Source organism: Hirundo rustica, chromosome 3 (genome assembly GCF_015227805.2).
Source record: "Hirundo rustica isolate bHirRus1 chromosome 3, bHirRus1.pri.v3, whole genome shotgun sequence".
Lineage (NCBI taxonomy): Eukaryota > Metazoa > Chordata > Aves > Passeriformes > Hirundinidae > Hirundo > Hirundo rustica.
In genome coordinates, this window is record NC_053452.1 from 37798674 (window position 1) to 37825257 (window position 26584).

The 26584-nt window shown below is 40.9% G+C and overlaps 1 protein-coding gene across 3 annotated transcripts in view; it reads left to right on the plus strand.

Moving 5' to 3' along the window:
* Positions 1-26584, plus strand: part of RASGRP3 (RAS guanyl releasing protein 3) — a 58911-nt gene that overhangs the window by 25627 nt on the left and 6700 nt on the right. For 2 of the 3 annotated variants that reach the window (XM_058419960.1, XM_058419961.1), the window contains exons 2-13: positions 4251-4443; positions 5981-6080; positions 6709-6774; positions 7961-8092; positions 9045-9192; positions 10747-10920; positions 11309-11425; positions 11731-12006; positions 17561-17638; positions 21565-21681; positions 23896-24011; positions 24942-25089. In XM_058419960.1, the coding sequence (XP_058275943.1) occupies positions 4374-4443; positions 5981-6080; positions 6709-6774; positions 7961-8092; positions 9045-9192; positions 10747-10920; positions 11309-11425; positions 11731-12006; positions 17561-17638; positions 21565-21681; positions 23896-24011; positions 24942-25089 (1542 nt within the window). In that variant the 5' untranslated portion in view covers positions 4251-4373. The remainder of the gene's footprint in view (positions 1-4250; positions 4444-5980; positions 6081-6708; positions 6775-7960; positions 8093-9044; positions 9193-10746; positions 10921-11308; positions 11426-11730; positions 12007-17560; positions 17639-21564; positions 21682-23895; positions 24012-24941; positions 25090-26584) is intronic. The other variant, XM_058419962.1, reaches the window with a different exon arrangement.

Below are 26584 nucleotides of genomic sequence, written 5' to 3' on the forward strand. Positions count from 1 at the left end.
GTTTCTGCTTTCCTCCCAGGGAGGAAGTGCACATCCCATGGTAGAAGTATTTCATAAAATGAAGCATGACATGCCTGATGCCGTGACTAGGTTCATAGGGATATTGCAGTTGTTTCTATAGCCTAAATGAAGGAGAAAAAGCTGTTGGCTTTGAGTGAGTGCTAAGGTCGATGTTGATGGGATTGCTGCTGTTGCAGTCTTCACCTCTTCCTGACCATCTCCTGAAATCCCTTCCCAGCATATGGTGAGTTACCAGCAAGACTTTAATTCCAAATGGCCTGATAAAGAAAGGAGAAGGGGTGGCTGTGGAGGACACTGTGCCTCTTGTGTCCTTAATAGCCTATGTTAATCACAGTAAACCCAATCATATTAAGAATTCCATTATAAGGCAAAAAATTATTTATTAATCATTCCCCAAAACAGGTGGATGGCAATAAGATCTTTCAGTGTTATGCTGGAAAGCAGCTGGAGGTAGAGATTCTGAAAGTTATCTTTGTTTGGCAAGTCCAACTTGCCAAACTTGCACTTTTGGCAATCATTTTTTTAATAATAACCACATATTTCAAACATTTTTAATTTTTTATATGCAGTAAAACTCTGCTATGATTCTATTTTATTTTTAATTTTGTGCCTTTCTCACACTGAACCGTTGACAGAATATAGTTTATTTAATTTATGTAGATGAAATTTAGAGTTGTATTTTACTCATCCATCTCTACAGGTGCTGGTGTGTGGTTGGATACCATTGTGGCGTGGTTATAGACAATTCCTTTATTGTTTTAGTAGAACAGCAGTGTTTAATCACACGAGTAGTGATGTAATGGTTGTGGGTTTTGGAGTCTGCAGTCAAAGATGCGATATCAGGTTTTGGCTCAGACCCAGTCAGCCGGTTCCTCACTTGGTGGAAACATTTTATTCTTCTTTAAGAAACTTTATTATAATAATGCTCGGACCTTTAGAGGTCAGATAGGCTGTTTGGGAGGACAGCACTGTAATGTCAGGATCCAGGTGTCTGCCAGTTAAATAGTGGTGAAATTAAAGAAAAACACCAAACCTTCAATTTTACCCAGGGAATTATTTGTTGATTACCATAGGGCTGCCTTTATACTGTTGTCAGTGGAACACAGAGATGGTAGTCTCCTATGCTATATTTTATGGATGACTGGAATATCAACAAAACTTAAAAGCCAGATCAAATCTCTTCCACTCCTGCATTTCATGCTCAGCAATTTCTTAGGCTTAGACAGAAAATGCAATAACTTTTCCCCATTTAATTTTTTGATGTGCTGACTAAAAAATATTTTGAAATGGCAAATTATTTTATTTTTCTCCTCTCGAAAGAAAACCTAAGTCAGATGAATCTGGAAGAGCTAGATAGCTGAATTTGTGAAAATTACACTGGTAATTTAAGCACTTAGAGAAAGATTTGGGTATGGTCAAAAAGGAAAAACATGCCCAAAGTGGGATTCTAGGAAAAGTTAAGTGTACAAAGTTGTGATCTTGAAAAACACTGCACAGCTGCTGGTTAACTCTGAAATTAAGCAAATGCTCTATTTACTTTTTTTTTTTCCTCCCATTTCAAATACATAAATAGTCTTGGGAAGAAAGCTAACCCTAGGATAACCATGATTTTGTGTCCTGACCAGCAGGTTAGAGAGCCACACATCTCTCTGCATTCTCTCGTTCACTTCACACGACTTTGGGGTTGGTGTTAGCCCAGCCCTAGCAGGAAGGGTCAAGGCCCAGAGCCAACCCTGCTACATGGGGTTGAAGGCAAGGAGCATTGTGTACCCAGCTCCCCTTTTCCTTAAGTGCGTGCTCTGTTTACTCTTGTGTGAAAGGATTCGTTTAGTTTCCCCTCGGTTTGTCGCAAGTAGCATCTCTGCGTGGTTCCTAGAAAAACAGATGTGTTCTTTCAGGAGGGGGTTCTGCACCACCAAGTTCAGAGCAGAGTGCTTTCTTCCACCTAGCTGGAAGGGGCAGGATCTAACGTTTGTACCTCTCTGATTAAGTTTCTTGTTGGCTGGCTTGGACTGCAGCATGGTTTGTGCACAGGCTGGTAGAGGCTCCCTGCTCCATGAGCTGGGCATGCATCCTCCAGGATCCTCTCCGCTTCAGGGAAGAGAGTGTCATGTCTAAATTCATTGCTGGATGGGACCAGAAAGAAACTGGCTGTAGGAATGCATCTAAAAATAATGCTACAGAATCATAGGAATGTTTAGATTGGAAAAGATGACTTTAAGATCATGAAATTCAATCATTAACAAAATACTGCCAAGGCCATCACCAAACCACGTCCCTAAGAGCCACATCTACACATCTTCTACATGCCTCCTGGGATGGTGACTCAACCACGACCCTGGGCAGTCTGTGCTTGGCCACCTTTCCAGTGAAGAAGTTTTCCCTAATATCCAATCTAAATTTCTCCCCTGGTGGAACCTGAGGCCATTTCCTCTCATTCTGTTGCTTGTTTCCTGGGAGAAGAGGCCGACCCCCAAATGCTACAAGCTCCTTTCAGGCAGCTGTAGAGTGTGGTGAGGTCTCCCCTCAGTCTACCTCTTTTCAGACTAAAGAATGCCAGCTCTTTTAGCTGTTCCTCATAGGACTTGCATCTTTGGCTGAACAGAATATTTTGAAGCTCTTCCAAGCAAAACACTGCTGCACGCTTCAAACAGGCTCAGCACGGCAGGACTCTGAGACTGGGTCTGTAGAGAAATGTCCAGTGCAGGACACTTCTCCAGGGGCTGGGATGCAGTGCACTGTGCTGCTAGAGCAGCCCTGGCCAGTCAGTGGTGTCCTGAATGGATATGAGGTGCAGGTGGGAGGCCAGCAATGAGCGACTTACGTATGCCAGGTCTTCTTGGGAGGTGGAGACACTTCACTGGTGGAGCTGCAGGCCAGTTTGGGCATGATCAGCTCAGCAGTGCACACCTACCCTGAATGAGAAAGGATTTCTCCTCTTTCTGGGAGCTGGGAGTGGTGTCAGGATGTGCTGGCCCTGCCTTTTGCTGAAGAAGCAGCACACCTGCCCGTGCTGTGGGTGTGAGCTGGCTGGCTCCAGTAGCACCAGCGGGGCCAGCCAAGCTGCCACTGCCGGGTGTCCCTTGTGGGGCGGCACCACGGGGATATTTGCAGGGCTGCAAGCAGGCAGACACACAGCATCCCTCTGTGCTCATTGTCACCCTGGAAAGGGGGTCAGGGTGGTTTTGTAAAAAGGGTGAAGAATGCCAGTCCTACCAGGACTGGGTTTGCGGTGCGAGGTCTGTGATATGGTGGGTTTGAAAAACTTGGTATTTGTGGGTGAATTAAGGCAGGTATATAGTTCACCAGTGCTTTGCATGACCAGCTTAAAAAAAACTGATGTTATGGGCAATAACTTCTGAAAATTAATTTCCCAAATTCCTGTGTTGTTTCAATTCAAGGACTATTTTAGTTGGACTCTTGGTTTTGTTGTGGGGTTTTTTTTTTTTTTTCCCTAGATAAGTTGCTGGATGTACTTACTTGTTTGTCACATCTCAAACACTTGGTGTGAGCAGGCAGTAGTGGGGCTTAGTCACAGACAGATAATAAAATACTGATTTGTTCTTTAAATATAACCTGTAAAATGACTTCTGAAAACTTGTAGCAGAGTATTCTGTGCACCTTCAGGTAAACGGATACTTGATATTTAGATGCACAGTAGATGTATAATAAAATTTAGAAGCTTCTGTATGCGTTCAGCTCTCTTGTGACAACCCAGCTACCGTGGGAAGATATATTTTATTTTAAACAGCTGATCTTAAGGTCTCTGAAAAATTGCCTCCTAGTTTAATGTTTGCTATGAAGTTCATTAAACACTTTATGTGGTCTGTGCCAATTAAGACCATTAGCATTATCATGAACCAGTAACCTCAGGGGAAAAATGGTTATGCTTAAAAACGTAAAAGCAGGGTTATTAACAAAAAGTGACTTATCAAGTGTAAATAGAGCGACTTGAACAAAGTGTGCGTCATTGTACATGCAGGCCCTCATTTACCATCTGGTTTCTGTTTTATGACCCTAGCTATGGATTTATTTTGTGCTAGTGGACAAACAACTGGACAATGCTTAGAAACACAAGCTGGAATGTAGGGAACGCTTATGGCAATCTTTCACATGCTCTGTATCATGTGGGGAAAAAAGCAGTCTATAGAAGAGTTGAACTGTAAGCATTGCATCCTGGTAATTCTTCCATATAGTCATATAATTATGATTTCTTTTACTTTCTTCAGATTTTCATTGAAGTCCAGCTAAGAATGCAACCAACAAAATAAAGTGAAAAAGCTGGGCATTTGAAGAAGCATCCTTCTACTTGGTGAAAATGTCTCTTATATTTTGACAACGATTAAAAGACAATGGGGTCAAACACTCTTGGAAAGGCTGCAACATTAGATGAGCTTTTGAACACTTGTATTGAAATGTTTGGTATGCTCTTTCGATATTTTATTTTGTTGTTATTGAAATTAATCTTTTAATATAAATCCTGCTGTTCTCTAGTTTAGCCAGTCTTTCTCTTGGCTAAGAATATTTTTGTTCTGTAAAATTTTCCATGTTTCAATTTGGCCCAGAATCAAGCAAGCCAGGATTTTAATCACATGCATACTGTATTAAATTTTCTTAATACAAATAATGCACAATTGTGGGTATGGTGGTTTTTAAAATGCTGGCCTTTACCAAGAGAAATGTTTAGATGAATTATTCAAGGAGTTATTTCTGGCATTGATCTTTGCCTTGAGTGGTTACACAGCTGTGGTTTTGACCAGTAATTTTTTTTTAAAGGTTTTCCAAATCATCATGCAATAATTGACAAGAATATGACCTAAGGCTCATGTAATCCTTTTACTCTTATTAAAATGTGATGTACCAGGTCTGAGGGAAAGAAGTGATGAAAAAGACCTTGATCCATAACACCATTAATCATGACATATATCACATTGCAGTCAAATGAGTTCATGGGTGGACTTAAGTGTTTTCAAATGGGGCTTTGATTCACAAAGCTACATTTAGATTCCCTGGAGATGGGTGACAGATCTTGATTGGAATGAAGTACCTTTTTTTTTTTTTTTTTTTTTTTTGCCATCTGGAGAGAAACAAGTATCTAAAGGTGAGAGAGATGGAACAATTGATGGATGGACAGATCTTGCCACCAGCTACAGTGGATCCCATACATCCATTTCTACAGGCCACCATCAAATTTGTTGCTCTAGAACTTTAATTAAAGTATTAGCAGAGCCCATGCACTTGTTATGTGTTGGAAATAGTGTCTCTTCTCATATACACACTCTCTTGACAAGCATAGTCCATGTGTGGCTCCTGTTTCATACATCACATCATCTACTGTCTTCTAAAAAAGTGACAGACAGAGCATAATCTACCATTGCAGATGGTGGGGAAGACTGATGGTCAGCCAGTCTGCCAGGGAATAACTGTGTGTAGTTTCAGTGGCTACACTGCAAAGACACAAGGGTCTCTCTTTGACAGCTGGAGATGTGACCTTGGGCACAGATGTGAGGAACTGCTCTAACATTGAATTCCTTGAAGCAAATTTTAAAAGTAATTTAACTGCTAACTTAAAGCTATAAATCTGCAATGAAATAAATATTGGAAGGAGCTGCACATAAATCATCTTCCCACCCCCTTGATGGATTAATTTTGGATTTGTCTCTTAGATTACTGGCACTGTCTTTATATAAAGTTTAGCACAGTGCTGCCCATGCCTTATTTTTTAGCTGTGGCCTGTTACCTGCACTGGTTTGGTTTTTTTCCTCTGTTTAAATTATTGTTGCTGCATTCTAGCAAGTTACTCTTCCAGGGGCATTTTTGTGCTCTGGTGTGTTTTCCTACTTTTTTGTTAGATAACAAGGCAACATTTCCAGTTTTGATCCTTTCTGTCTGACTGTGCTTGAAGAATAAAAGCTCCCCTCTTTTATGATGGGGTTAACTCATTGTTTCTCTTTTGTAGATGACAAAGGAAACCCGTGCTCCAGCCATTTGCCAAGAACCTTTCTTTTGATGCATCGGTGGTATCTGCCTTCGACAGAGCTGGCTGGCAAGCTTCTGGCCACATATCCTTTCACAAAGTGCTGTGAATTGGCATTACAGTGTCAAAAGCAGACTGTTCTCCTGACTGCTTGTAAAAATGTGCCAATTAATTAGGGACAAACAAGGCTTAGTGGTGAATTTTTCTTCAACTTAAAAAGTGGAAGTTTGTGAGCTTCTTCGTGCTCACATAAAGACTTTGTGGGTCCATAGGTACAAGAAAGTTGACTTTACATCAACCTCGAATAACTGCAAATTGAGGCCAAGATAACTTTTCAAGTGGAGCACAGCAGGTTGACCTTTGACTATGAATTTTCAGTGATATCTAAGCACCTATATGTAATTCATACTTCTTTATTCATTAATTGTAACTATTATCACATCTGGTTAGCCAGAGCTGGCAAGAAGCCTTTCAGCAGAATATTCAGAATTGTAGAATAGAGGTATTTTTTGATAGGGGGAAAAAGAAGGGGCAGCCAGGAAATAGTCTCTGTTCCCTATGATGTTGTGAAAGTGAATGAAATATCAGAGGCGTTATGTGGTTATCTCTAGAAGAAAAGTCTAATACTTTCTAAAGTTCAGCTGGTCTAGTACCAGCCTCCAGTGAATAAAAACATTGCTGAATCAAGGCACACACTTCTTTAGCTGACACACTTATAGAGATGCTGATGGAGAGAACAGCAATGAATTCAGACTGAAAATCTGCTACTTCATGAGGTAAATGCACTTCTGGTCCTCTAGCATTTCGGTTTCATTGTTCTGTTAATATTATCAATATAATTTCGTTTGTTTGGGTTTTTTTACTCGGTCACCATTCTACAGTGAAGAGTGAATTTCTGTGTGTTTAAAACAATCAAGTTGAGCCACCCAGCTTTTAAGACACTTAACTACATCAAGCTAAAAGGTTGACAGAAAACTTGTGCTATGATTTTTCTTGTTCATGAGTGTGTTATGATTTATCAGCTTCTCAGAGGGCGTTCAGTGCCACACAGAGGAGAGACACATTTTGCTTCCAGGAGTAACTTAGTGTGGGAGAAGAAAATTGTCTCTGAGCTGTAGACTTCAGTTCATGCAATCCCTTGCAATCCCTACATAATTTATAGTGACAGGAGTGTGTTAGTGCTGCTGAAGCTGTTACACATTGGGTGTATTCCAAACCTTGCACCAGCTGCCCTGGCCTTGTTTCCATGGGAAAGCTTTCATGTGTTGGGCTATTCTTACATAGGAACATTTCCCTGTGAAAGAGAAAGCGTGAATTTTTAAGTAATCATGCTATAACTTGCCTCACTCAAACAAATGTTTTTCCTCCTCCCTCTGGATGAAGTTACATGACTGAGAAGAAAGGTGAGGGGGTTGCTGAGGTCAGGGCTGGTGAAGCCTTTTCCACTCCCCCTTACACAGAGGAGGGGGCTTTCATGGTTTACATGTGAGCTTACGTGTTTTACATCTGCTTTGCTCGGTTATCGTGGCAGAACTGCCGCTCAAATGCACGTTGGCATCTTCATGGAAAAGTCTTTTCTGAGCAGACAAAGTGGTGTCACTTGGGCAGGGACTAAGTGCAGGCGTTATCTGGGTGTCCTGGCAGCCTGGGTCAGGACATGGTGGGCACCTTCTGTGGGTGTCACCTGAAAGGTCACCTTAATTTTGCACTTCAATAAAATGCTGCTTTGTCGTGCTGTTGTGAGTTAAGAAAGAAAGAAAGAAAGAAAAAAAAGATAAAGTGGCTTTTGCCACTTCAGTGTCACAAATAATTACAGAAGAAACAGGCTGAGTTCACTCTCTCTGTCTAAACAAGAGTGGAGCTGAAATAAGTCCTATTAAAAATGTATGTAAAATATATGCAGCCACTGACTGTAATACCTGAGTCTCTGGGCATCTCTTAACTGCTCTCTGTGGATTTCAGATACTGGATTTTGGAATTTCCTGCAGAGTTTAACTTGGATCTTGGGCTGATTCGCCTGACTGAAGAGTTTCAAGAAGTAGCCAGCCAGCTTGGATATGAGGATCACATCCACCTTATTGATATCTCCAGCATGTAAGGATGTCATGTCAAGGACATCTTTGTGTCTAGAACAGCAGAATTCTGGTTCTGTACAAAGTATAAAAGTATTAAGGCCCATCTTGAGAGAACAAAAAAAGCCCTTGCAAAATTGTCTTTAAATCTGAAGCTACTAAAAATTTGAAGTTATCGTTACACAGTAAAGAGAATATTCCTATCTGTATGTAATGTTTTAATATAAACAGGAAATAAATTATTTTTCTGACAAATCAAGTGCCAATTAAGTGATTAGCATTACGTTTTTCTACAAGTTTTCGTACAAAATGACAAGCAATGTAGTGACTGGCATGCTATGTAAATCTTAGATCTTCTCAGGGAAGTTTTCTTGTCCTCTCATCAGGAACCTGTCAGTCTTTTGTGATGTTTTCTGTTATTTAACCAGAGAACTTTTAACATTCACATATGTAGTTGCATTACATCAAAATGATTGCAACTATTTCCTTGACAAGCTGGAATGAAAGTTACCTTTTAAATGTCGCCAGCCATGCTTTTGCATCTCATCTGATATTGTAGATTGTCTTTTAATATATGGCATATGCACAATATTTGGCAGTCTCTGTTGTTCCATTACCTCAGGGACTGAAGAGGAAAAATTAATCCTTGATGTTATTCAAGTATGTTTTTACTCTGTATCAGAATTTATCGTGTCCTCGTGCTCCCAAAGCATCTTTAATTACGGATTCCTGTATCATAGGGAAGAATATGTCCTCCTTTTGTTGTGATAGAAACCTGCTATTATTTATCACTTGGTGTAGTGCATCCAGAACTCCTATCCTCTGTTACACTTTTGAGCAGGTCTAATTCTAAGTGTCTGTAATGTGCCGAATGTCACAGACCAGAAGTCTCGTGGTCCTTCTGTGGTCAATTTTACATTCCAACGTTGACATAAACGCAAACAGAAGTGAGATTTGTTCCTATTCTGTTGCAGTCCTTCCTATGACTGGATGAGAAGAGTTACACAGAGGAAGAAGATTTCCAAGAAAGGAAAAGCCTGCCTGCTGTTCGACCATCTGGAGCCCATTGAGCTAGCTGAGCATCTCACTTTTCTGGAGCATAAATCTTTTAGGAGAATTTCTGTAAGAAGTCCACAACTTTGTCACTTGCAATTAGGAGCCCGTCTTTAAAGAGTGTCCACATGGTTTCACATCTATGACTTTTTTCTCAACATTTCAGTGCAGTGAATCTTTATATTCTCTCATATGATAGACATAGCCATGCGCTTCCTTGACCTTTTTGTGCCTGCTGATTTTTGACACTGGGGGAAATTCAGGCACAGTTGCTTCTTTTCACAGAGGATTGTACAAGGACAAGAGGCAAAAGTGGATGAAAACTGAAGCTGAAGCTAAAACAAACCAAATTAAATTAGTAAGACAAATGCCAAAAGAAATGCTGATTTCCGCTGGCAAATATCCATATGAAAGGGTCATGTGATATTACTGTGTCAGGTGGCAAGTGGAAACACTAAGTTTACAAGATGACAAATGAAACTTTTTTTTAAAGTGTTTAGGACCATGAGAGAATCTCCCAAACTAAGAAAAATGTATGAGGGGGTTTTTTGTTTGTTTCAAGGGAGGAAGGAAAAAGAGATCAATGAGGAGCTGAGACCAGCCTAAATAGAATCACTTTTGATGTTGTTTAATAATGTTCAAAGGTTAATTACTCTAGACTTCAAATCATAGGAAAACATCCTACTGTGATCTGTGCAATGCTAACCTCAAAGAAGGAGGGAAGGACAAGAAAAAAGGCATGGATTTTAATTAGATACTTGAATTCCTTTGGGGATTCCAGGAAGAAAACTCAAGCCTGCAATAGATTTTCTTTTTTTTTTTACTTGCTGTTTCTAGCTTCTCTGCTAATTCTTCAGCTTGAATTTTGCTATCACAGATGATTCTCTGCAGCCATTGAGAGTTAATTAATCTTGTACTACTTGTTCTCTCAAAGATATGTAATTGTAGATTATGACTAGTCCGAATTCTGTCTTCACCTGTTTTAAAAAATGGGGGAGAAGGAAGAGCAGTATTAACTATAACAAAAAAAAAAAAAAAAAATTAAATTATCTGAACACTGGAATACTGTTTGTCTGCAGCTAGGAGACAAGGATCTGTTGTGTTAGAGCATATGCCCTGCTGTTGTTCCAGTGGGCTGGTTTTCATCCGCTAAACCCATCTTGTCTGGCATCAGTAGCAATTCACAACACAAGCTAAAATTATGACATAAGTTACTGAAAACTTCCCTTTAAGGGACAGCTGAAAACTGTTTTTCAATCTTTAAGGGAAAATTAGTTTTTGGGATTCTATAGAGTACCATGGCTTGAAGGTGTCAAATGTAACTAGACAGAACACAAGTTGTGGAGTAAATTATGGGAAAGATGGAAGTAGCAATCACACTCAGCTTGCAGGCTTCTGTATTTCCTGACGCGCAAACGAGTTGTAAGTTGACATTTAAGGAAAAGCCACACCAAAACAACAGCAAAAAGATGTTAAGGAAGAGCTGTTGTGCAGCAGCATCTGCTGACCCTGAGTCACGGTCACTCTCTAAACAAGAGGAGCTTTAAAATGAAAAGTATTAAAGTTTCAATTAGATTCTCTGGTTTGCTCACTGTTTTACTGAAAGCCTCTTTTCTCTGCTAGTTCACAGACTACCAAAGCTATGTGATCCATGGCTGCTTGGAGAACAATCCTACTTTAGAGAGATCTATTGCTTTATTTAATGGTATCTCTAAATGGGTCCAGCTCATGGTTCTCAGCAAACCAACACCCCAGCAAAGAGCAGAAGTAATCACAAAGTTTATCAATGTCGCACAGGTAAGTCTTGCAGATGAGTCTTTTTCTTCCAGTACAAAGCAGGAGTATTAATGGAGATTACAGTAAACAAATTAGCTGATGCTCTTTGTGCTATTTCCTCAGGGAATAGCCTGTTCAGCATCACTGCAGGTTGTTTGTTCAGGTGTGGTGTGCCTGCTTTTTTTAACTAGGAGACATAACTTTATAATAACTTTTCTTCGTTGTGTTCCAGGTGGCAACTGTCACCATTGTGTGTTTCTTCTGGAGCTCAGCTAATTAAAAAACAAAATGCCGAACCATTCTTTTACGTGCCTTGGTTTAGTGATTTCTGCTTTAGCCATGATGGGTTGTCTCCTTTAACTTCTTGTGTGTGATGTTGTATTTTGATAATTTTTAATCTCTCCTGCAGAAGCTCCTTCACCTCCAGAACTTCAACACCTTGATGGCAGTTGTGGGAGGTCTGAGCCACAGCTCTATTTCTCGCCTGAAAGAGACTCATTCCCATCTGTCCTCGGAAGTCACAAAGGTATGATGGACCCCAGAATATGGACATATTGAGGTGAACATCACCTCTTTGAGTTCTGATGGGTTCTGCAGTGCAGGTGTCTCACCAGCACAATATTTGGATCATGGCAGAGCGTCCTGAAAGGCACTTGGTTGCATTCCTCTCAATGGAGCAGGATAAGCTCACAGAGATCCTCTGGTTCCTTGTCTGTGCCAGAGAGGAAATTAACACTGTCAACACCCTGACAAGAGTTGTGCTCATTTAAAACAGATAAAGGAAATGCAATGAATGCTTTCACAGGGGCTTGCTTCTCTGGCTGTTTGTAGGACTGGAACGAAATGACAGAGCTGGTCTCTTCCAATGGAAACTACTGCAACTACCGCAAGGCTTTTGCTGACTGTGTTGGCTTCAAAATTCCTATTTTAGGAGTCCATTTGAAAGACTTGATTGCTGTCCATGTAATTTTTCCTGATTGGATAGACGAGAACAAAGTTAACATAGTGAAAATGCAGCAGCTTTCCATCACCTTGAGTGAACTGGTTTCCCTGCAAACTGCTTCTCATCATTTAGAGCCTAATTTGGATTTAATTAACCTGCTAACTGTAAGTATTGAATGTGTTTCAATTCACTGCTGTGATTCAAATGTTGAGTGTCAGTAGGAATACTCACGTCTATAAAACTAAGTGCATATTGTTATCTCAGTTTTGAAAAAGAAAAGGGAGAAAATACGAAACAGAAACAAGTTCACATGAGGTGTTAAGAAAATCAAAGAGTTTTACTACAGTTGTATGTGAGGGTTGGAAGCAGCAACAGGATTGTTAGAAATTGCCTCTTTTAAGAATGACAGATGGAGGGCTGCATTTATTTTAGGAGAAGTAAAAACTCAGTTCTGACTACTTAGAAGGGAGGCTTATGTCTCTGGAGCAACTGGGTGACATGCTGGCATCAACACACAAGAGAAATTCCATCTTGAGATCATTCTGGTTTTGCTCCCCTGTGCTTTCCATGTGACACAGTACCCTTCCTATCCAGTAAATAAAAATGTGATGGATTTATACTGGGACTGATCAGGTACAGAGCTTTGCACTGAGGAAACTGACAAATATGAGCCTGAGCTCGGAGAAACCAAGCTGGTGTGGAAACCAAGCCATACCTATGGCTTCATTGTAATGAGGACTGGGAAAGTTTGGAGAAATTGGAAAACCACCTTCAGTTGTGCCTTGTGTGGAACAACCTGGGAAAAAGTCTTAATCTTGATTAGTGGGACAGGAAAGTAAAGCCACCAGATGTTGGCCCCTGCAACAGTCCTTTACCTTAAATTTTGAACTATAAAGGTAGGCATTTATTGTCTTGTTTTGTTTTCATAGGGACTGAGAGCTGCTTTCTTGTGACACTCTTTCCCTTTCTGGTCATTTCATACAAGCTTGGCTTTGAATTAGGGGGAAGTGGAACCTCAGGCTTTAGGGAACTGAGCAATAAAAAAGTGAGTCCAAAAGGGTAGAAATTAGACAATGTGAAGTGGGAGATGGAAGCTGAACTGCTGCTACCACTTTCATTAGCTGTTCTCTCTTCTTGGTGACAGCCTGTTTTCCAAAAGGAGCAGAACTCTAAAGCTTTTTTTAAGACCTTGCGGGTCTTCATGTATTCATCATTGTATCAGCCTGAGCTCACACAGCACATCTGTTTTTCAATTTCTAAAAAATATTTTCCTTCTTTTCTGTGTTTCCAGCAAAATGACAGGGATTTTATTTGTATTTTTGTATTTCTTTCAGTGTGCTCTATTTACTGAGAGAAGTAATTGAGTACATGATGGATACTTTCTCACTTAGGACACTCTGACGCATTCATTCAGAATATAACTCTGCTGACTTTGTTACAGTTGGGCCAATCTGATCGTAAAAAATCAAGTTGCATTCTGCAATGTTGATTCCAGACGTGATCAAGGGTTATAAATAAGCTACACAGGTGTAGGTAAACCTAAAACCTTTCCAGGGTAATTCTGTATTCACGTCAGTCATTGGAAGGGTAGTTGTGGATCAAGAACATTTGTGTGGGGGTATTGATTTAAAATGGTGACTTCTGGAAAGTTAAAAACTAACAAATTTCTATGAAAAGTTCCTGGACCAGAATTTTGATACATACCATAATATGAATAGTCTTATTTTTCTTCTTGTATGTAGATTTTGTCCTTATCTGTGTAAAACAATACAATAATTTATTTTTTTACACTCGTCTCTTAAATAGTAATGATGGACTTATATTGGAGATCAAATGTTTCTGTCTATCTTTTTGTTGAAAAAAAACTTTTAAATTATTGCCTGGGTTCAGAGAAAGAGGAGTAGAAAAAGGTTGCAACCCAAAGCTGATAAGAACTGACAACTAAAAACAGTTGACCTTGCTATGTGCAAATGCTCTTTTAGCAGATTTAGCCTCCCCTGCTGCCTACATCAACTTCAGTTTTCAGAGCATGAAGAATTAAGCATTCCTGTTATTGCTGGGTTTTATCTCTCTAATGTCAACTGTAAAATTTTTTTCCATCTTTACCTTATTTAGAGAAACTCCCTTTCAAATCTAGTAAATGTGTGCAAATGTGTAGAATGCTCTCCAGTTGTGTGTGAATTGGCTGAGCCAACTGTTTCTTCCCTTCTGCTGTTTTCCCATTGAGAGGCTTCTATCTGGGCAAGCTTTTAGTCAGTCTCTTGTCCTGATAAGCAGTGTGTAAATCTCTTGCCTGGCCTCCCTCCTGTGCGCTGTTGCCTTTTACACAACACTTAGCAAGTGCCTGCCCTGTGCTTGCTTGACAAGTAAATCACTGGGCAGTGGTTTGCGAGTCCAACAACTCGGACAAAAAGAGAAAATGGGCATTTATTGGGCATGTGGGAATATGGCCTGGTTTTTCTCTTCCTAGGTGGCAGAGTCCTGTTTGCTCTGAGGAAGATGATACCTTTCAAGTGGCTAGGAAATGTTGATGTTTGGGAGACTTTGATAAGGGCTATAAAGTGAGAACTTGGGTTAAATGCTTGGGTGAGAGGTGGGTAGTAAACTTCAGGCCAATTGCTCAAGGGGCTTACAGGCATTTTAAAGATGTTTTTTGCATATAGACCAAAAGGGCTCATGGGGAGCAAGAGGACTCATGGTTTCAGTGGTAGCTGCTCAATGGTCATCAGTTTAGAAAGCTGGTCTTCTCAGGCCTTAAATGTCTGCACACAAACTTTGAAGTCTGCTTTTCCCCCATCCCCACACCCCTCCACCCCACCTCAGTTTTTTGTAAGCGTAAAAAGTCATCTTCTATCTCACAGAATTTTAGCTTTCAACAAGCAGCTGAAAGAAGCCAGCATTTTGCATGGAAGTTAGCGTGCTACAAACAAGGGAGAGGTTTGCTGTATGGACAGCAGGGACCCGTGCCAGGTTTGCAGGCACAGGAGACTGTGAAAGCCGAGGGGATGCAAGTCCTTTGTGCTTTGTGCTGTGCAAATGAGTCTGAGTTACATGGGCAAGCCAAGTAAATGTCTTACAGTTCAGCTGCCAGCTAGCCAGAGTATGTTACATGAAGATGGACTCACCTCTTAGAGCAGGATTGATTGCTCTTAGTCTGTGATTATTCCTCTTTTCCTGACCTACTGGCCACGCTTGCTCCACCTTCACCGAACCTTGTACCTGGCTCTGTACCGCTCCCTGGAATCCAAAATGTGGAGCTAAGAAGTAGTGAAAGAGGACCTAAACACAAGCTTGGCAGTGCAGCAGAGAGGAAAAACAGCTTTAAGATAGTTTGGCCATTAAAAAACTTATGTTTCTTAAGGATGCTTAAGAGACGACCTTACCTGTTGTGCAGTATTTCCACACTGTTTTGGGGTTTTTTTCCACAATGTGAATATTTATATTTCATCACTTTCTGTGGATTAGAAGTGGATCTCAGTTTCTCAGCTAGACCACAGCGTATTTATATGAACTGTGTTAAAACTTATTTGGTGCCACCATTTTTCCCTCACTATTTTTATGTCTCAGTATCTATTTATCTAACCTGTTCTGAGACTATATGCAAATGGCTGGAAAGTCCCAGTCATATGTACAGTCTAGTGAAGAGAATAAGAACTACCTAAACAATCAAACTGAAAGTCACCCTCCCTAACTTGTGTTCAGTAAGTTCCACTCAGAAAAAAAATAAGTCATGCGTTTCTGATCACTCCCCTACCTTTCTCAATGCCCCTCCAAACTGGACAGAAAAATAAATAGGTCAGCAATGATAGTCAAATTAAAATAGAAACTGCCACTCACTGTAAAGTTTATTCTAGGAAAATTCTTATTATATTTTATTTGTCAGAGCAAAACTGTAAATAAAATATAAAATGACTGCTTACATAACTGCATAGTCATCATGCTTGTAATTTTTGTGCTAGTGTATGAAAATTCTGAACTAGACAAAGCCTTGTCCTCTGCATGCTTACACATTGTGCCTAATGAAGTTGTATAATTCAGGGAGGGAGAGCGACAAGCTTGCTCAACAAATACTAGTACATTTCCACTCCCAAATCCACACCCAGTTCATCTGCCCTGCTGAGAAAACCGTGCTCTTTCACAGGAACCAGACAACACCTCTTGAACTGCCAATTCTGCTCTCACTCCCAGTCTGACCTGGTGACATCATGCACTCCAACTGAGTGCTGCTTATTTATGCCACCAAGGAACCTCAGAATACAACCACTGAACATCTCACTACAGGAACAATATTTATTACAGCACTTACTGGTTCAATTTTGTCTTTAGGAGAGGCCCTTACCTGACCCTGTGACAGCAGCATGCTGGCTGGGTAAAGGCAGCTGCAGGACGCACAGCCTTTCACTGTGCCCTTAATTACAAAGTGCAAAAATCAACAATGGTTCAGCTAGACAAAATGAATAATGTGATCTCCAGACTTCTCTAAAGCCATGTGTTTGCTTTGGGAACCTATCTTGGGAAAGGGCACAACTTGTTTCTGACTCCTTGCACAAAATTGTGCCTAAAAGAGGGTGGTTGCTGAAGGTGGTTCTGCTGCAGGAGTCACTGGTCCTGCTTGCTACTTGGCACTTCAGATTCTCTAAAAATAACCTTCTGTCACAGCCATTTAGGAGCAATTCTATCCGTCTGCTCGGGAACATCCTTTTAACTCAATCTCAGCTTGACTGGGGATTTGCAAGGCAGATGATAACTTCAAATCGTGCCAATTCTTCAAAGCCAGTTAATGCAGGAACGTGATCACAGGAAATAGGCAACGTTTGTTTCCTCTCGTTGTAAAACATTAGCCATACCGTTGATCACCTTTCTCCTTCAACACTCCAAAAGAGGAGGGATTTATTGCAGATACAGATCAGTGCAAGACCCCAGCTGCCAAAGTAAAAACAGGTTCATCCTACTTTAAGCATATTTTAGTGCTTTTTTTATTTTCTTCTCAATAAATACTCAAGGGAAAAGAATGAGAACATGATAGAAAAATCTTTCACTTATCTAGAAACAGCTGGAAGGCAATTTGCCTTACTTGCTGAGGGGTTACCAAGAGCAGGCCAAGCTGGGCTAAACTGGAACTGCTCTCAATCCACTTTTCTGCATCAACAGCGGTGGCAAACTCAGCCTGCCTCTCCCAGGCCTCTGTCTGCCCAGGGCTTTCCAGAGAGGTGTTTGCTGCATGGGCTGATCTCTGTAGAAGAGCTGCACTACTATGACCCTTCTTGAGGAACAAAATTTGACCAGAATAGAATCTGCAATCCTTCCAGCCTAGCCCCTCTACGACTACTGTCCTGCAGTTCTTGCGTTCACCAGGTTGTTTCTCTGAGATCTCTCGTGAACGTTGAGCTGCTGGAAGAAAGTGGTTTGTGTAGGGGTGGTCCTTGGAGCCAGAGTCGCTCTTTGCCTGGGGCCAGCATGCAGCCCCTCTCACCGTGGGGCCATGGTGAGGGCTGTGCCTGACACGAGCAGCAGCGTGTGCTTCACCAGCCTGCGTTGTGTTTGCCCGGTGGAAATCCGCTTTCCCAGCAGCTGCCCACGGCTTTGGCATCTCTCCTGAGCTCAGAGCAGCTAAGCGTTGTGTCTACCTTCAGTGGGAGGTGTACCTCAGCTTACAAGCCTGTCATATCCAACCCAGCCTAGTAAAAATTACTGTTTTCCGTTCTTTCTTACATATAGCTGTCCCTGGACCTCTACCACACTGAGGATGATATCTACAAGCTCTCGCTGGTGCTGGAGCCAAGGAACTCCAAATCTGTACGTGGTCTTTTACTGCGTTTTGACATATTGCTTATTTCGTCTGCATGCAGTTGATTGAATTTTTAAATGACCCTTAATGTGTTTCCTTATTCATATGCACATAAAGCTTTTTAGCTGCTATACCTGTGTGGAAAACACAGGCACTAATTATAGGTTTTAGTGCATATTGGGAGAAATAAATAGTGGAACATGACAGACTTCAGCGCTAATTATTTTTCAACAAAACTTCTGCAAATCCTGGAAAACAGAGTTCTGCTTTAGATACATATATCCTTTATAAGTTTATATTAATTATTTATTGCATGACCTTTAGCTGATTTTCTGGATGCTGGTGCAGTTACATAAAACAACATTGAGTTAAAAGATTTGTTTAAGGCAAGGAAAATAATTACTGTAGTATTTTAAAATTGTTTGCTTAGGTATAATCGGCTGCATCTTGAGCACTCTAGCAGCATTTAAACAGATGAGAATAGATATTAATCTTTATTTGGTTATGTGCAGCTTCATCAAAGAGAAGCAAGCTTTAAAGCATTAAGCATGGAGCATTGAAGATAATGCTCCATTCATGCATTTTTCTTTATTTTTGAAAATCAAAGGGTATAGATAAATCTCAGAATTAATAGTTGAATTTCACTTCAAGTATTAATCTTTCTTCTGCTGCCAAAAGCTGGGGACTCTGCTTTCCTCTGAGCATTTCTTCAGTGTGTTAACACTCTTATTACCTTTCATATCCAGCCTGTGATGCTCCCAGACTGAGCCCTCTCAAGTCTGACAGCAGCAGAGGCTGAGGGTGGCTGGAAGTGCTTCACAGGGGGTGAGAGCAGGGTCCAGGAGCCCAAGATGATGCATTCCAGTGCTTTTTAAAGCTTTGAAGTGTTCTTAAAAACAAGCAAGGAAGCAGAACCCTTTGATTTCCAAGTATAAGGCTTCTCTGCGGTTTAAAATTGTTAATCACTCTTGGAGAGCCATTTGAGAACTATGTGTGTGTACTCCCAGCTATGTATATGAGCAATGATAAGGAAACTAATGAATATTTCCACAGTCAACACTAGCTCATCTTGAAAATTAGAAATTTCATTACTGAGTCTCCAGTCCTTATTGGATACGGTTTGTCCACAACAGTTGCTGTTTATTTCAGTCATTCTGGGCGCCTCATGCTCTCATTACTGCCAGCAAAGTTGAAATGTCGCAGCCCTATGCTGTGGAAGGACTAATGGATTGCTGCTGTACATGAAGAAAATTATCACCTTGCTGCTTTGATCTCCAGCCTGAGCTTTGAGCGGGACAAAAGCAATATAAACAATGCTGTGAACTTTGGCAGTGCCCAGCAGTTGTGGGAGACTTCTGCATAAGGCTCAATGAACAGCCAGTGACATTGAGCTGTTGCAGCACCCTGATGGGTAAAAAGCTGCAGCTGAATCGACAGAAGCCGGACCATTTGAAGCTTGCTTCTCTTTGATGGAGTGCCAAAGCACACAGGCTCTGTTAGAGGGGAAAGAATCTGTAGGGCTTTTGTACGTGGAAAAATGTGTCGAAGGCAACGTGACAGTATCGTTATGTCATTCCAACTACTCCATGGTTTATTGTTATATGGGCACCCCTCCCATGCAGGTGCACTATGGAGGAAATGCCTCATGCTGCTGCAATCATTTTCGAGGCAAAAGTGGAGCTGATCTGTTAGCATATGGGTCTGCTGTCAAGAGGGACTTGAGCAAGACTTTCCTTCTTCTAAAGCTCAGAGGAGATCCTTCAGTCAGTATAGAAGCCTAAAAAAACACTGAGGAGTGACTACCAGCTGTACTACAGCACTGCCTTTTCACAGTGTCCTGCTTTTCCACACTCATTAGTGACCTTGTTGTTGGGAGTTTTTACTAATACAGCTGTTATCTAAAGGACAGCTCTGCCTGGTACAGTTATGACACTGATTATGCACTTAGGTTTTTTTTTTTGGTTTTCAGTAGAATTCATTTCATATGAATTCATGCCAAAATACATAGATGTGTGCAAACATCTGAAAATGCTTTCTCAGTCTACAATACCATAGTCCTTGTGCTGGTGAAATAAATGGGAGATACGGTCTGAATCACAAACTGCATGACCAGATACAATGTTTTGGAACATTTGATAAATTTAGTTTGGTAGTCTCTGGACAACCATTTAGCACCTTTCCTCATAGGATGCATTTCAAATACATAAATAAAATCACGGTTGTTCATTTGAGTCTATGAGTGCAGTAGAAGGAACAAATATTTCCCTTTGGCTAGTGGTCAGTAACATGAGGATTTCATTGCAACTTGCCAAAAAAAACCCCATAAAAATTGAATGAGGCTTCAAATGGAATAGCCCAGAAGGAAGAGGAAGGCTCCAGTGACTTCAGTCTCTTTCTGCCACTGTGCACTCAGACCAGCAGATGTTAAAAGCTCCCTGTGAGGTCGTGGTAGTCTAGCACCACACTGACACTTTTAATACGGATGCTTTGAGTCAGTGCTTTTGGCAGATAGAGCTGGATGTCCAGGTTCACTGTGCTTCCTGTGGAAATCTAATTTTGTTGATAGAGGGGTGTTTTCCTCCCAAACTTACTTGTGCATATTTGTATGGTCAAAACCTATCAAGGCATTGATAAAAGCTGTTCTAACACTTGAGAAAGGAAAAGCCAAATTAATAAAGCAATCCACTAACAAATCCTTGTTTTCTTTTCCAACCAAACACAGTAAAATATGAACCTGTGACCATTTCTCATCTGGATGTCAAATAATAATATTATTGTCAAATAACAATACCACTGTTATACACAATTATACGTGTAACATCTTTACATGTCTTAATTGTCTCTCTTTCAAGTCACACCAGTTCAGGGGGAAACAAATGAGACCCAGATTTTTTGCTCATCAAAAGGGCCTTCTGAGATTGTGGGCCCTCTCCCTTCCAATCCAAAACACACTGAATTTTTTCTGCTTGACACTTCTCCACCTGCCAGATGTCCAGTGACAGACACAGGGAAAGGCCAGTCTGTCTTGCAGTGGTTTTCATGCTAACTGTATTTTTTTTTTTTTTTTTTTAAGTCCTTACCTGAAAATGCGTTCAGGTTTGTCCTATATTTTCTACTTGAAGAATCTGAGCTGCATTCCAGAGCTCCTCCCAAAGTACTGTAGCGGTGTGGAGGGAGTCAGGCTGTGAGCTCTGTGCATGCAGTGAGCTATCAGCTACTGTATTGTCAAGACCAAGATATTTTTAAAATAAAATAATCTGGCTGGTGTTATTGCAGAGCAAGTCAAAGGTTAGAGCCTTTCTACTCAAGCTGCCTAGATGAATCAAGCTGTGCATCCTGGCACATCTCAGCTGGAAACCAGCGGGATTGCTGGGCACAGTTCTGCCCCTGCCTCTGCATCCTGCTCTCTTGCTGGTGCTGCACAGAGCAGGAGCATGAACTCATTCAGGTTGTGGCAGTCCCTCACCTGGTTTCTGGGCATGGAGAGCATTTCCCTCCAGCAGGGAGTTGGGGGCAGACTGGTGATCTTCTCAGAGGTTTTACTGAGGAGCAAAGCAGGTTTCTGGGCTTACCTATTTCTGATGCCCACTGTGTTCACAAACCCTACAGACCCTCCTTCCTTCCCTCTTCCTTCCAGTCACATTGCTGTTGAACCCTCTGGAGATGTCAGTGAGGGAAGACTGCTTGGGTTTGCTCCTGAGCTCCCTGGGTGGTGGCAGTGTAGCTGTGGGGTGCCACGGAGAGCCTGACTGAAGCTGTTAGTGCAGGCAAGCAGCCCTTTAAAACCTTGCCTGATGTTTTGCTGAGCATATTTTTACAGCACGAGTCCCCAGTAGTTTGTGGTTATAGCTCTGACATTTTGAGCTGCTTTTAATGGGAAATTCAACTTCTTAATTCAGATCTGAAAATCCTTGTGTTCTGGTCCATCTCTCAGCAGCCTACCTCCCCGACCACCCCCAACAAGCCAGTAGTGCCACTGGAGTGGGCATCTGGAGTGGTACCTAAACCTGACCCTACAGTCATCAACAAGCACATACGGAAACTGGTGGATGTAAGTACCTGGAACCTTACACTGGTCTAAAAGAATGATAGATTTAATATTTACGTCATTATAATTGATTCCAAGATCATGATGAGATTGTTATAGTTGGGGTGAATTTCAGACATACCATAACAAATTTGAGCCATTACTGATATGTTCAGAAATACTTATTTTATTGCTGCAATCAGCAGTGGGATTAGTAAATAGGTTTCTGGGTAGAAGACGAGCAGACTTTCAGAGGCATCCAAAACCTGGCTGCTGTTTAATAGGTTTGTCTAGCAAATATAAATTTAGAGGGCAAAGTTTAGTTTTTGCAGCTCTAGCCACACAGTTCATGTCTGGTAACAGACAGCTGGAAAGAAAGCAACTCAGAAACAAGGTCTCATACATTAATAGGTCCAATGAACTTTTCTGGAAACTCTATTTCTGGTTTTCAGCTTGCTGTTATTTTAGAGCATGTTCTCTATGGTAAAGATAGCATTGTCTTGGTGTCACTTTAAAGACGTGGACACGAGGTCATGCAGAATCACAGCTGGGATCTTCTAGCTTCAGTTTAGAAGGCGATGTGCTGTGCTAGGTAATGTGAACAAAGCTAAACACCTCCCGATTCCTTTGGAAAGACTGAACGTTTCTTTCTGCTTTCTACAAATTAATAAGTAACTCTGGGAGGAACTACTAAATTCTGACTTTGTGTTACAGATCACTAATTGGGGTTATGTTGTTAAGATAACCTAAACAAACTCTTCAGATCTCTCACCCAGACTTCAAATGTATCTTGTAGTTTACTTTTTGTACATGCTCTTTTTATATAAAAGTTTCATTTTTCTTCTGTTGTGGGATGCCAGAAATGCACATGCTGTTCCTGAATTGCTTTTGTCAGTGCCATATATGTTGATAAAAATGACTCCACATCCAAATCTCTCTTTGATAGCTCGTTAAATAGGAAGTCTGTCACAATTCCTTAATCTTTCCAGAATGTGCTGGGTGGGGGGGGAGGGTTATGTTTGTTCCTATATTTGAGGGAGTTGCAGTTCCCCATTCCACAATTTTGGCCTGGTTCAGGACATCTGATCTAGAGTTTGACAGGATTAAAACCTGATTTGGGGCTTTTATGGATACAGCTTACTAAAAGGCTCACACCACTCTGTGCAGCTGTTTTCACTTTGCCAGTATTTGTTGTTTACTTGCTGCTTCGGGTTGTGCTTTTAGCCATTGTTTTTATTACAAAAAGTGTTGAATGCTACTTGGGTTTGTGTTTTGGTTCCTTCTTTATGATGTTTTTTTTGAGGTCCTGAAGTCATCAGTCACAGTCATTTGATAGAAATGGGCTTCATCAGGTTCTTGTTAGAACAAGGACAATGCAGATGCCTTTCAAAAGGTCTCAGTATATTAATTTAATGTCTTTATTAACAAAATTTTAATTTAATGAAGGAGTCTGTAGTTCACTATGCGCCTCTCAGACAGTCATGTTGACTTTGACACTCGTGTTTTTCCCGTCACCATTGCACGTAACTTTAACACCCCTCGCACATCTCTGCCAGCAGGAAGACAGAATACAGTAACTCCTCAGCAGCTAAGAAGGGCACCCATCACTGTATGTGACCTTTTAAATTTGATCCAATGTCTGTTTTTACTTAGTGGCAGATTGGGATGGGTTGATTGAACAGAATTTTTGTTAGACACAAATTGCTCATGATTGGGCTGCAAAAATATTAGTAAACAAAATAGACTGAAATAGCACTGTGGCAGAGTGACCACCTACAAGAGAAATGAAGCCCAAACCATCTGAAATACTCATGGGAAAGCTGCTGTTGTTTTTGTTTTATTTCTTTGTTTTTTCATGATTAAAAAGTATACTTAATGAAGCAAAGGGAATATGTCATCACTGGGGCAGAATTTTGGTGACACTTCCAACAAAGAAGGAAAGCAAAGCAAGAATAATTATGTGTAAAGAGGTGTGGAGGATCATCACTAGATAAATGCTGATGTCAAGTTTTCTTTTAAAATTTGCCATTTTTCCCATAGAGTCCAATAATATGCACATTGAAATACTAAGTCAAAATAAAAGGAATACAACATTCTTAATTATAATTCAGATGCAACAGACCATCTGAATAGCTGGATAAAACATTAGGTTAGGTGTAATTAAAATGTTGAAGCAGTTGGTATAGATTCAGGATAGTCTAGGTAAGAGTACAATAATATCTTTTCTTTTCCCCACAGTCTGTCTTTAGGAACTACGATCACGACCATGATGGTTATATATCTCAGGAAGACTTTGAAAGTATAGCTGCCAACTTTCCCTTCTTGGACTCCTTCTGTGTGCTGGACAAAGACCAGTGAGTTTGGAGATATCTTTGTGAGGGTTTTTTTGGTTTTTTTTGTTTGTTTTGGTTTGGTTTGGTTTTTTGGTTTTTTGTTTGTTTGTTTGGGGTTTTTTTGTGTGGTTTTTGTTTGTTTGTTTGGGGGTTTTTGTTTTGTTTTTTGTTTTTTGTTTTGTTTTGGTGAGGGTGGTGGTGGTTTGGTTTGGTTTGGTTTTTTTTCCCTTTTCCTAAATTTAAAAATTCAGAAAATACTTGTATTGAAGAAACAGCATCTCCCAAGTTTCTTGTGCCTGACAAGATTACTGAAAGCTGAATTCTGTTATCATTTAAAGTCTTATGCTCTAGTCAGTTCTTTAAGTCCCAGGCTGGAGTTCTGTTTTATCTGACACTTTAAAAATCATTTATGTAATAGCTTAATGACAAATTCCTGCTGAGACTGAGTCAAAACTCTAGAGTACTGTGAAACTACAGTGGAGATGCTCTATCCAGACCAGGCATCAGACTGATGAAACAAAAAAGTTCTGAACAGCACAGGGGAAATGAGTGCTTGTAGCAGAGAGGGGGTAGCAAATATTCTAGAAGGTACATATAACATCTATTTCCTAGCCAGCAGGGCTTGATAATTCTTGTTGCCCAGAGTCTCTTTGGCTGCGAAGGCTGGTGGCCAGCCAGAAGCATAACCACTTGTTCTGTATGAGCAGTAAGTCAGGTGCCTTCTGTGCTCTCATACCTCTAACAGGTGAGATAACAAGGTTTGTGCTGTAAGTTCAGCGTAGCTCTTTAAAGAAAGATAAGAACCACGAAGGTTTTTTTCCTTTGAGGACTGTTGCAGCTCTTTCAAATGACGTGCTTTATGTGCTGCATGCTTTCTGCAAGGAGAAGACCACAAATTTTTCAGCGCCATGAGCAGCAACAGATATGCTCTACTTTTTATTTCTCTTACAGAGATGGTCTTATAAGCAAAGAAGAAATGATGGCTTACTTTCTGAGAGCTAAGTCACAGTTTCAGTGTAAAATGGGACCAGGGTTCATTCATAATTTTCAGGAAATGACCTATCTTAAACCAACTTTCTGCGAGCACTGTGCGGGATTTGTAAGTATGATTTTAATAATAGCATATCTTAAAAACAACTTTTAGCCTTTAATGTATATGGGGTGGAACTGGCTCCATACATTGCAAAAGTCTCTTGGCCAAATAATATCTCATGGCATTCAGAAGCACAAAACATTTACTCATGCTGTAGCTGTGCTATGCAGTTTTGATTTAGTGGTTTCTGAAAACTGGCATTTGCAGGAATTTCATTGATAAGAATTTTGGGAGGGGGGAATAAAATTACGTTAGCTAAAGGATGTCAGAGATTATATGAATGGTCTTACTTGGTTTATCTTAAGTTCTTTAATTTGGCTTGATTACCCGTGTAAACAATCCCAAGGGAAAATAGACGTCTGGAGCAGAGGATGTAGATGAGGCAAAAGCTGCTCTTTCTCAGGAAATTGCACATGGCAACATAGATATGTTCACAATTCGCTGAATGGTTGTAACAGCCCTAATTTTCTCTCTATTGAATTAACAGGTCTTCTAATTTGGTAAAGAAATCAAAGTGCTTCCAGCAGTTCTGTATGATAAGAATTTTTAGAATTTATTAGTTGAGGGTTGGTTTTTTTTAATTTACTTTTTCTCTCAGCCATAACTTACCAGATGTTGCTTATTAGAGGGCTCTCTACATATCTGGGAAAGGATTGGTTTTGTGTTGCTGATTCGTGTTGCTTGTAAACCTTCTGTAAGTGTTCCACTTCAAACCAAATATAGTAGAGAATAAAGAATTGCTCTGATAAAGGAGTTACTTTAATGGACACACTTGGCTGAAACCAAATGTCCACATTTAGACAGCTAAAGCAGTAAGGGCAGAGGGCCACGTCCTCTGTTTGTGTGTGGCTCACATAACAGGCTGTAAACTCAGACCTTGTCCCTGCTCTCCTGATCACATCCGCCTCTGCACTCCGCGGTAACTTTATTCCCTGATCTTTTCCACTGAGCAATATTTCTTCATGGTTGAAAGTAACAACAGCAGCACGGCAAAGCGCAGAAATATGCCTCCTTTCAGACCCGCTCTGGCTCTCCTGCTCTAGTCCACGCTCCCATTTTCCACCCACTTCTTTTGCGACGTGTCGGTGTTGTTTGGATGCTTGAAGTCCCTATCGCAACCGCTGCGGCTGCTTAATGGCACGGGGAAGAAGGAATTCCGCCTATTTCCGCTGGAGCTGCAAAAGCTCTGGGGGTGACATGGTCAGCGCTGACGTAGGAGTGTGCTGGTGGGTCTCGAGCTGACAGCTCCAGCAGACCCACGGGGAGGGACAGCTCCTGGCCTGAGCCTATTGTTCCAGGCTGCCTTGGGAAGACGTCATTGCGTTCGTGACACTCGCTGCGTGTTCGGAAGGCTTCCACAGGCAAAGCGAGGCCCAAGGACTGCCCTGAAATGTCCTCTCCTGCAGATATTTTTCTCCTGCATCAGTTTTCTAATTGGCCATTGTTAGATTTTTCGCATCTCCCTGATTACATCCAGTGCAGGAATACGAACGAGTAAGGG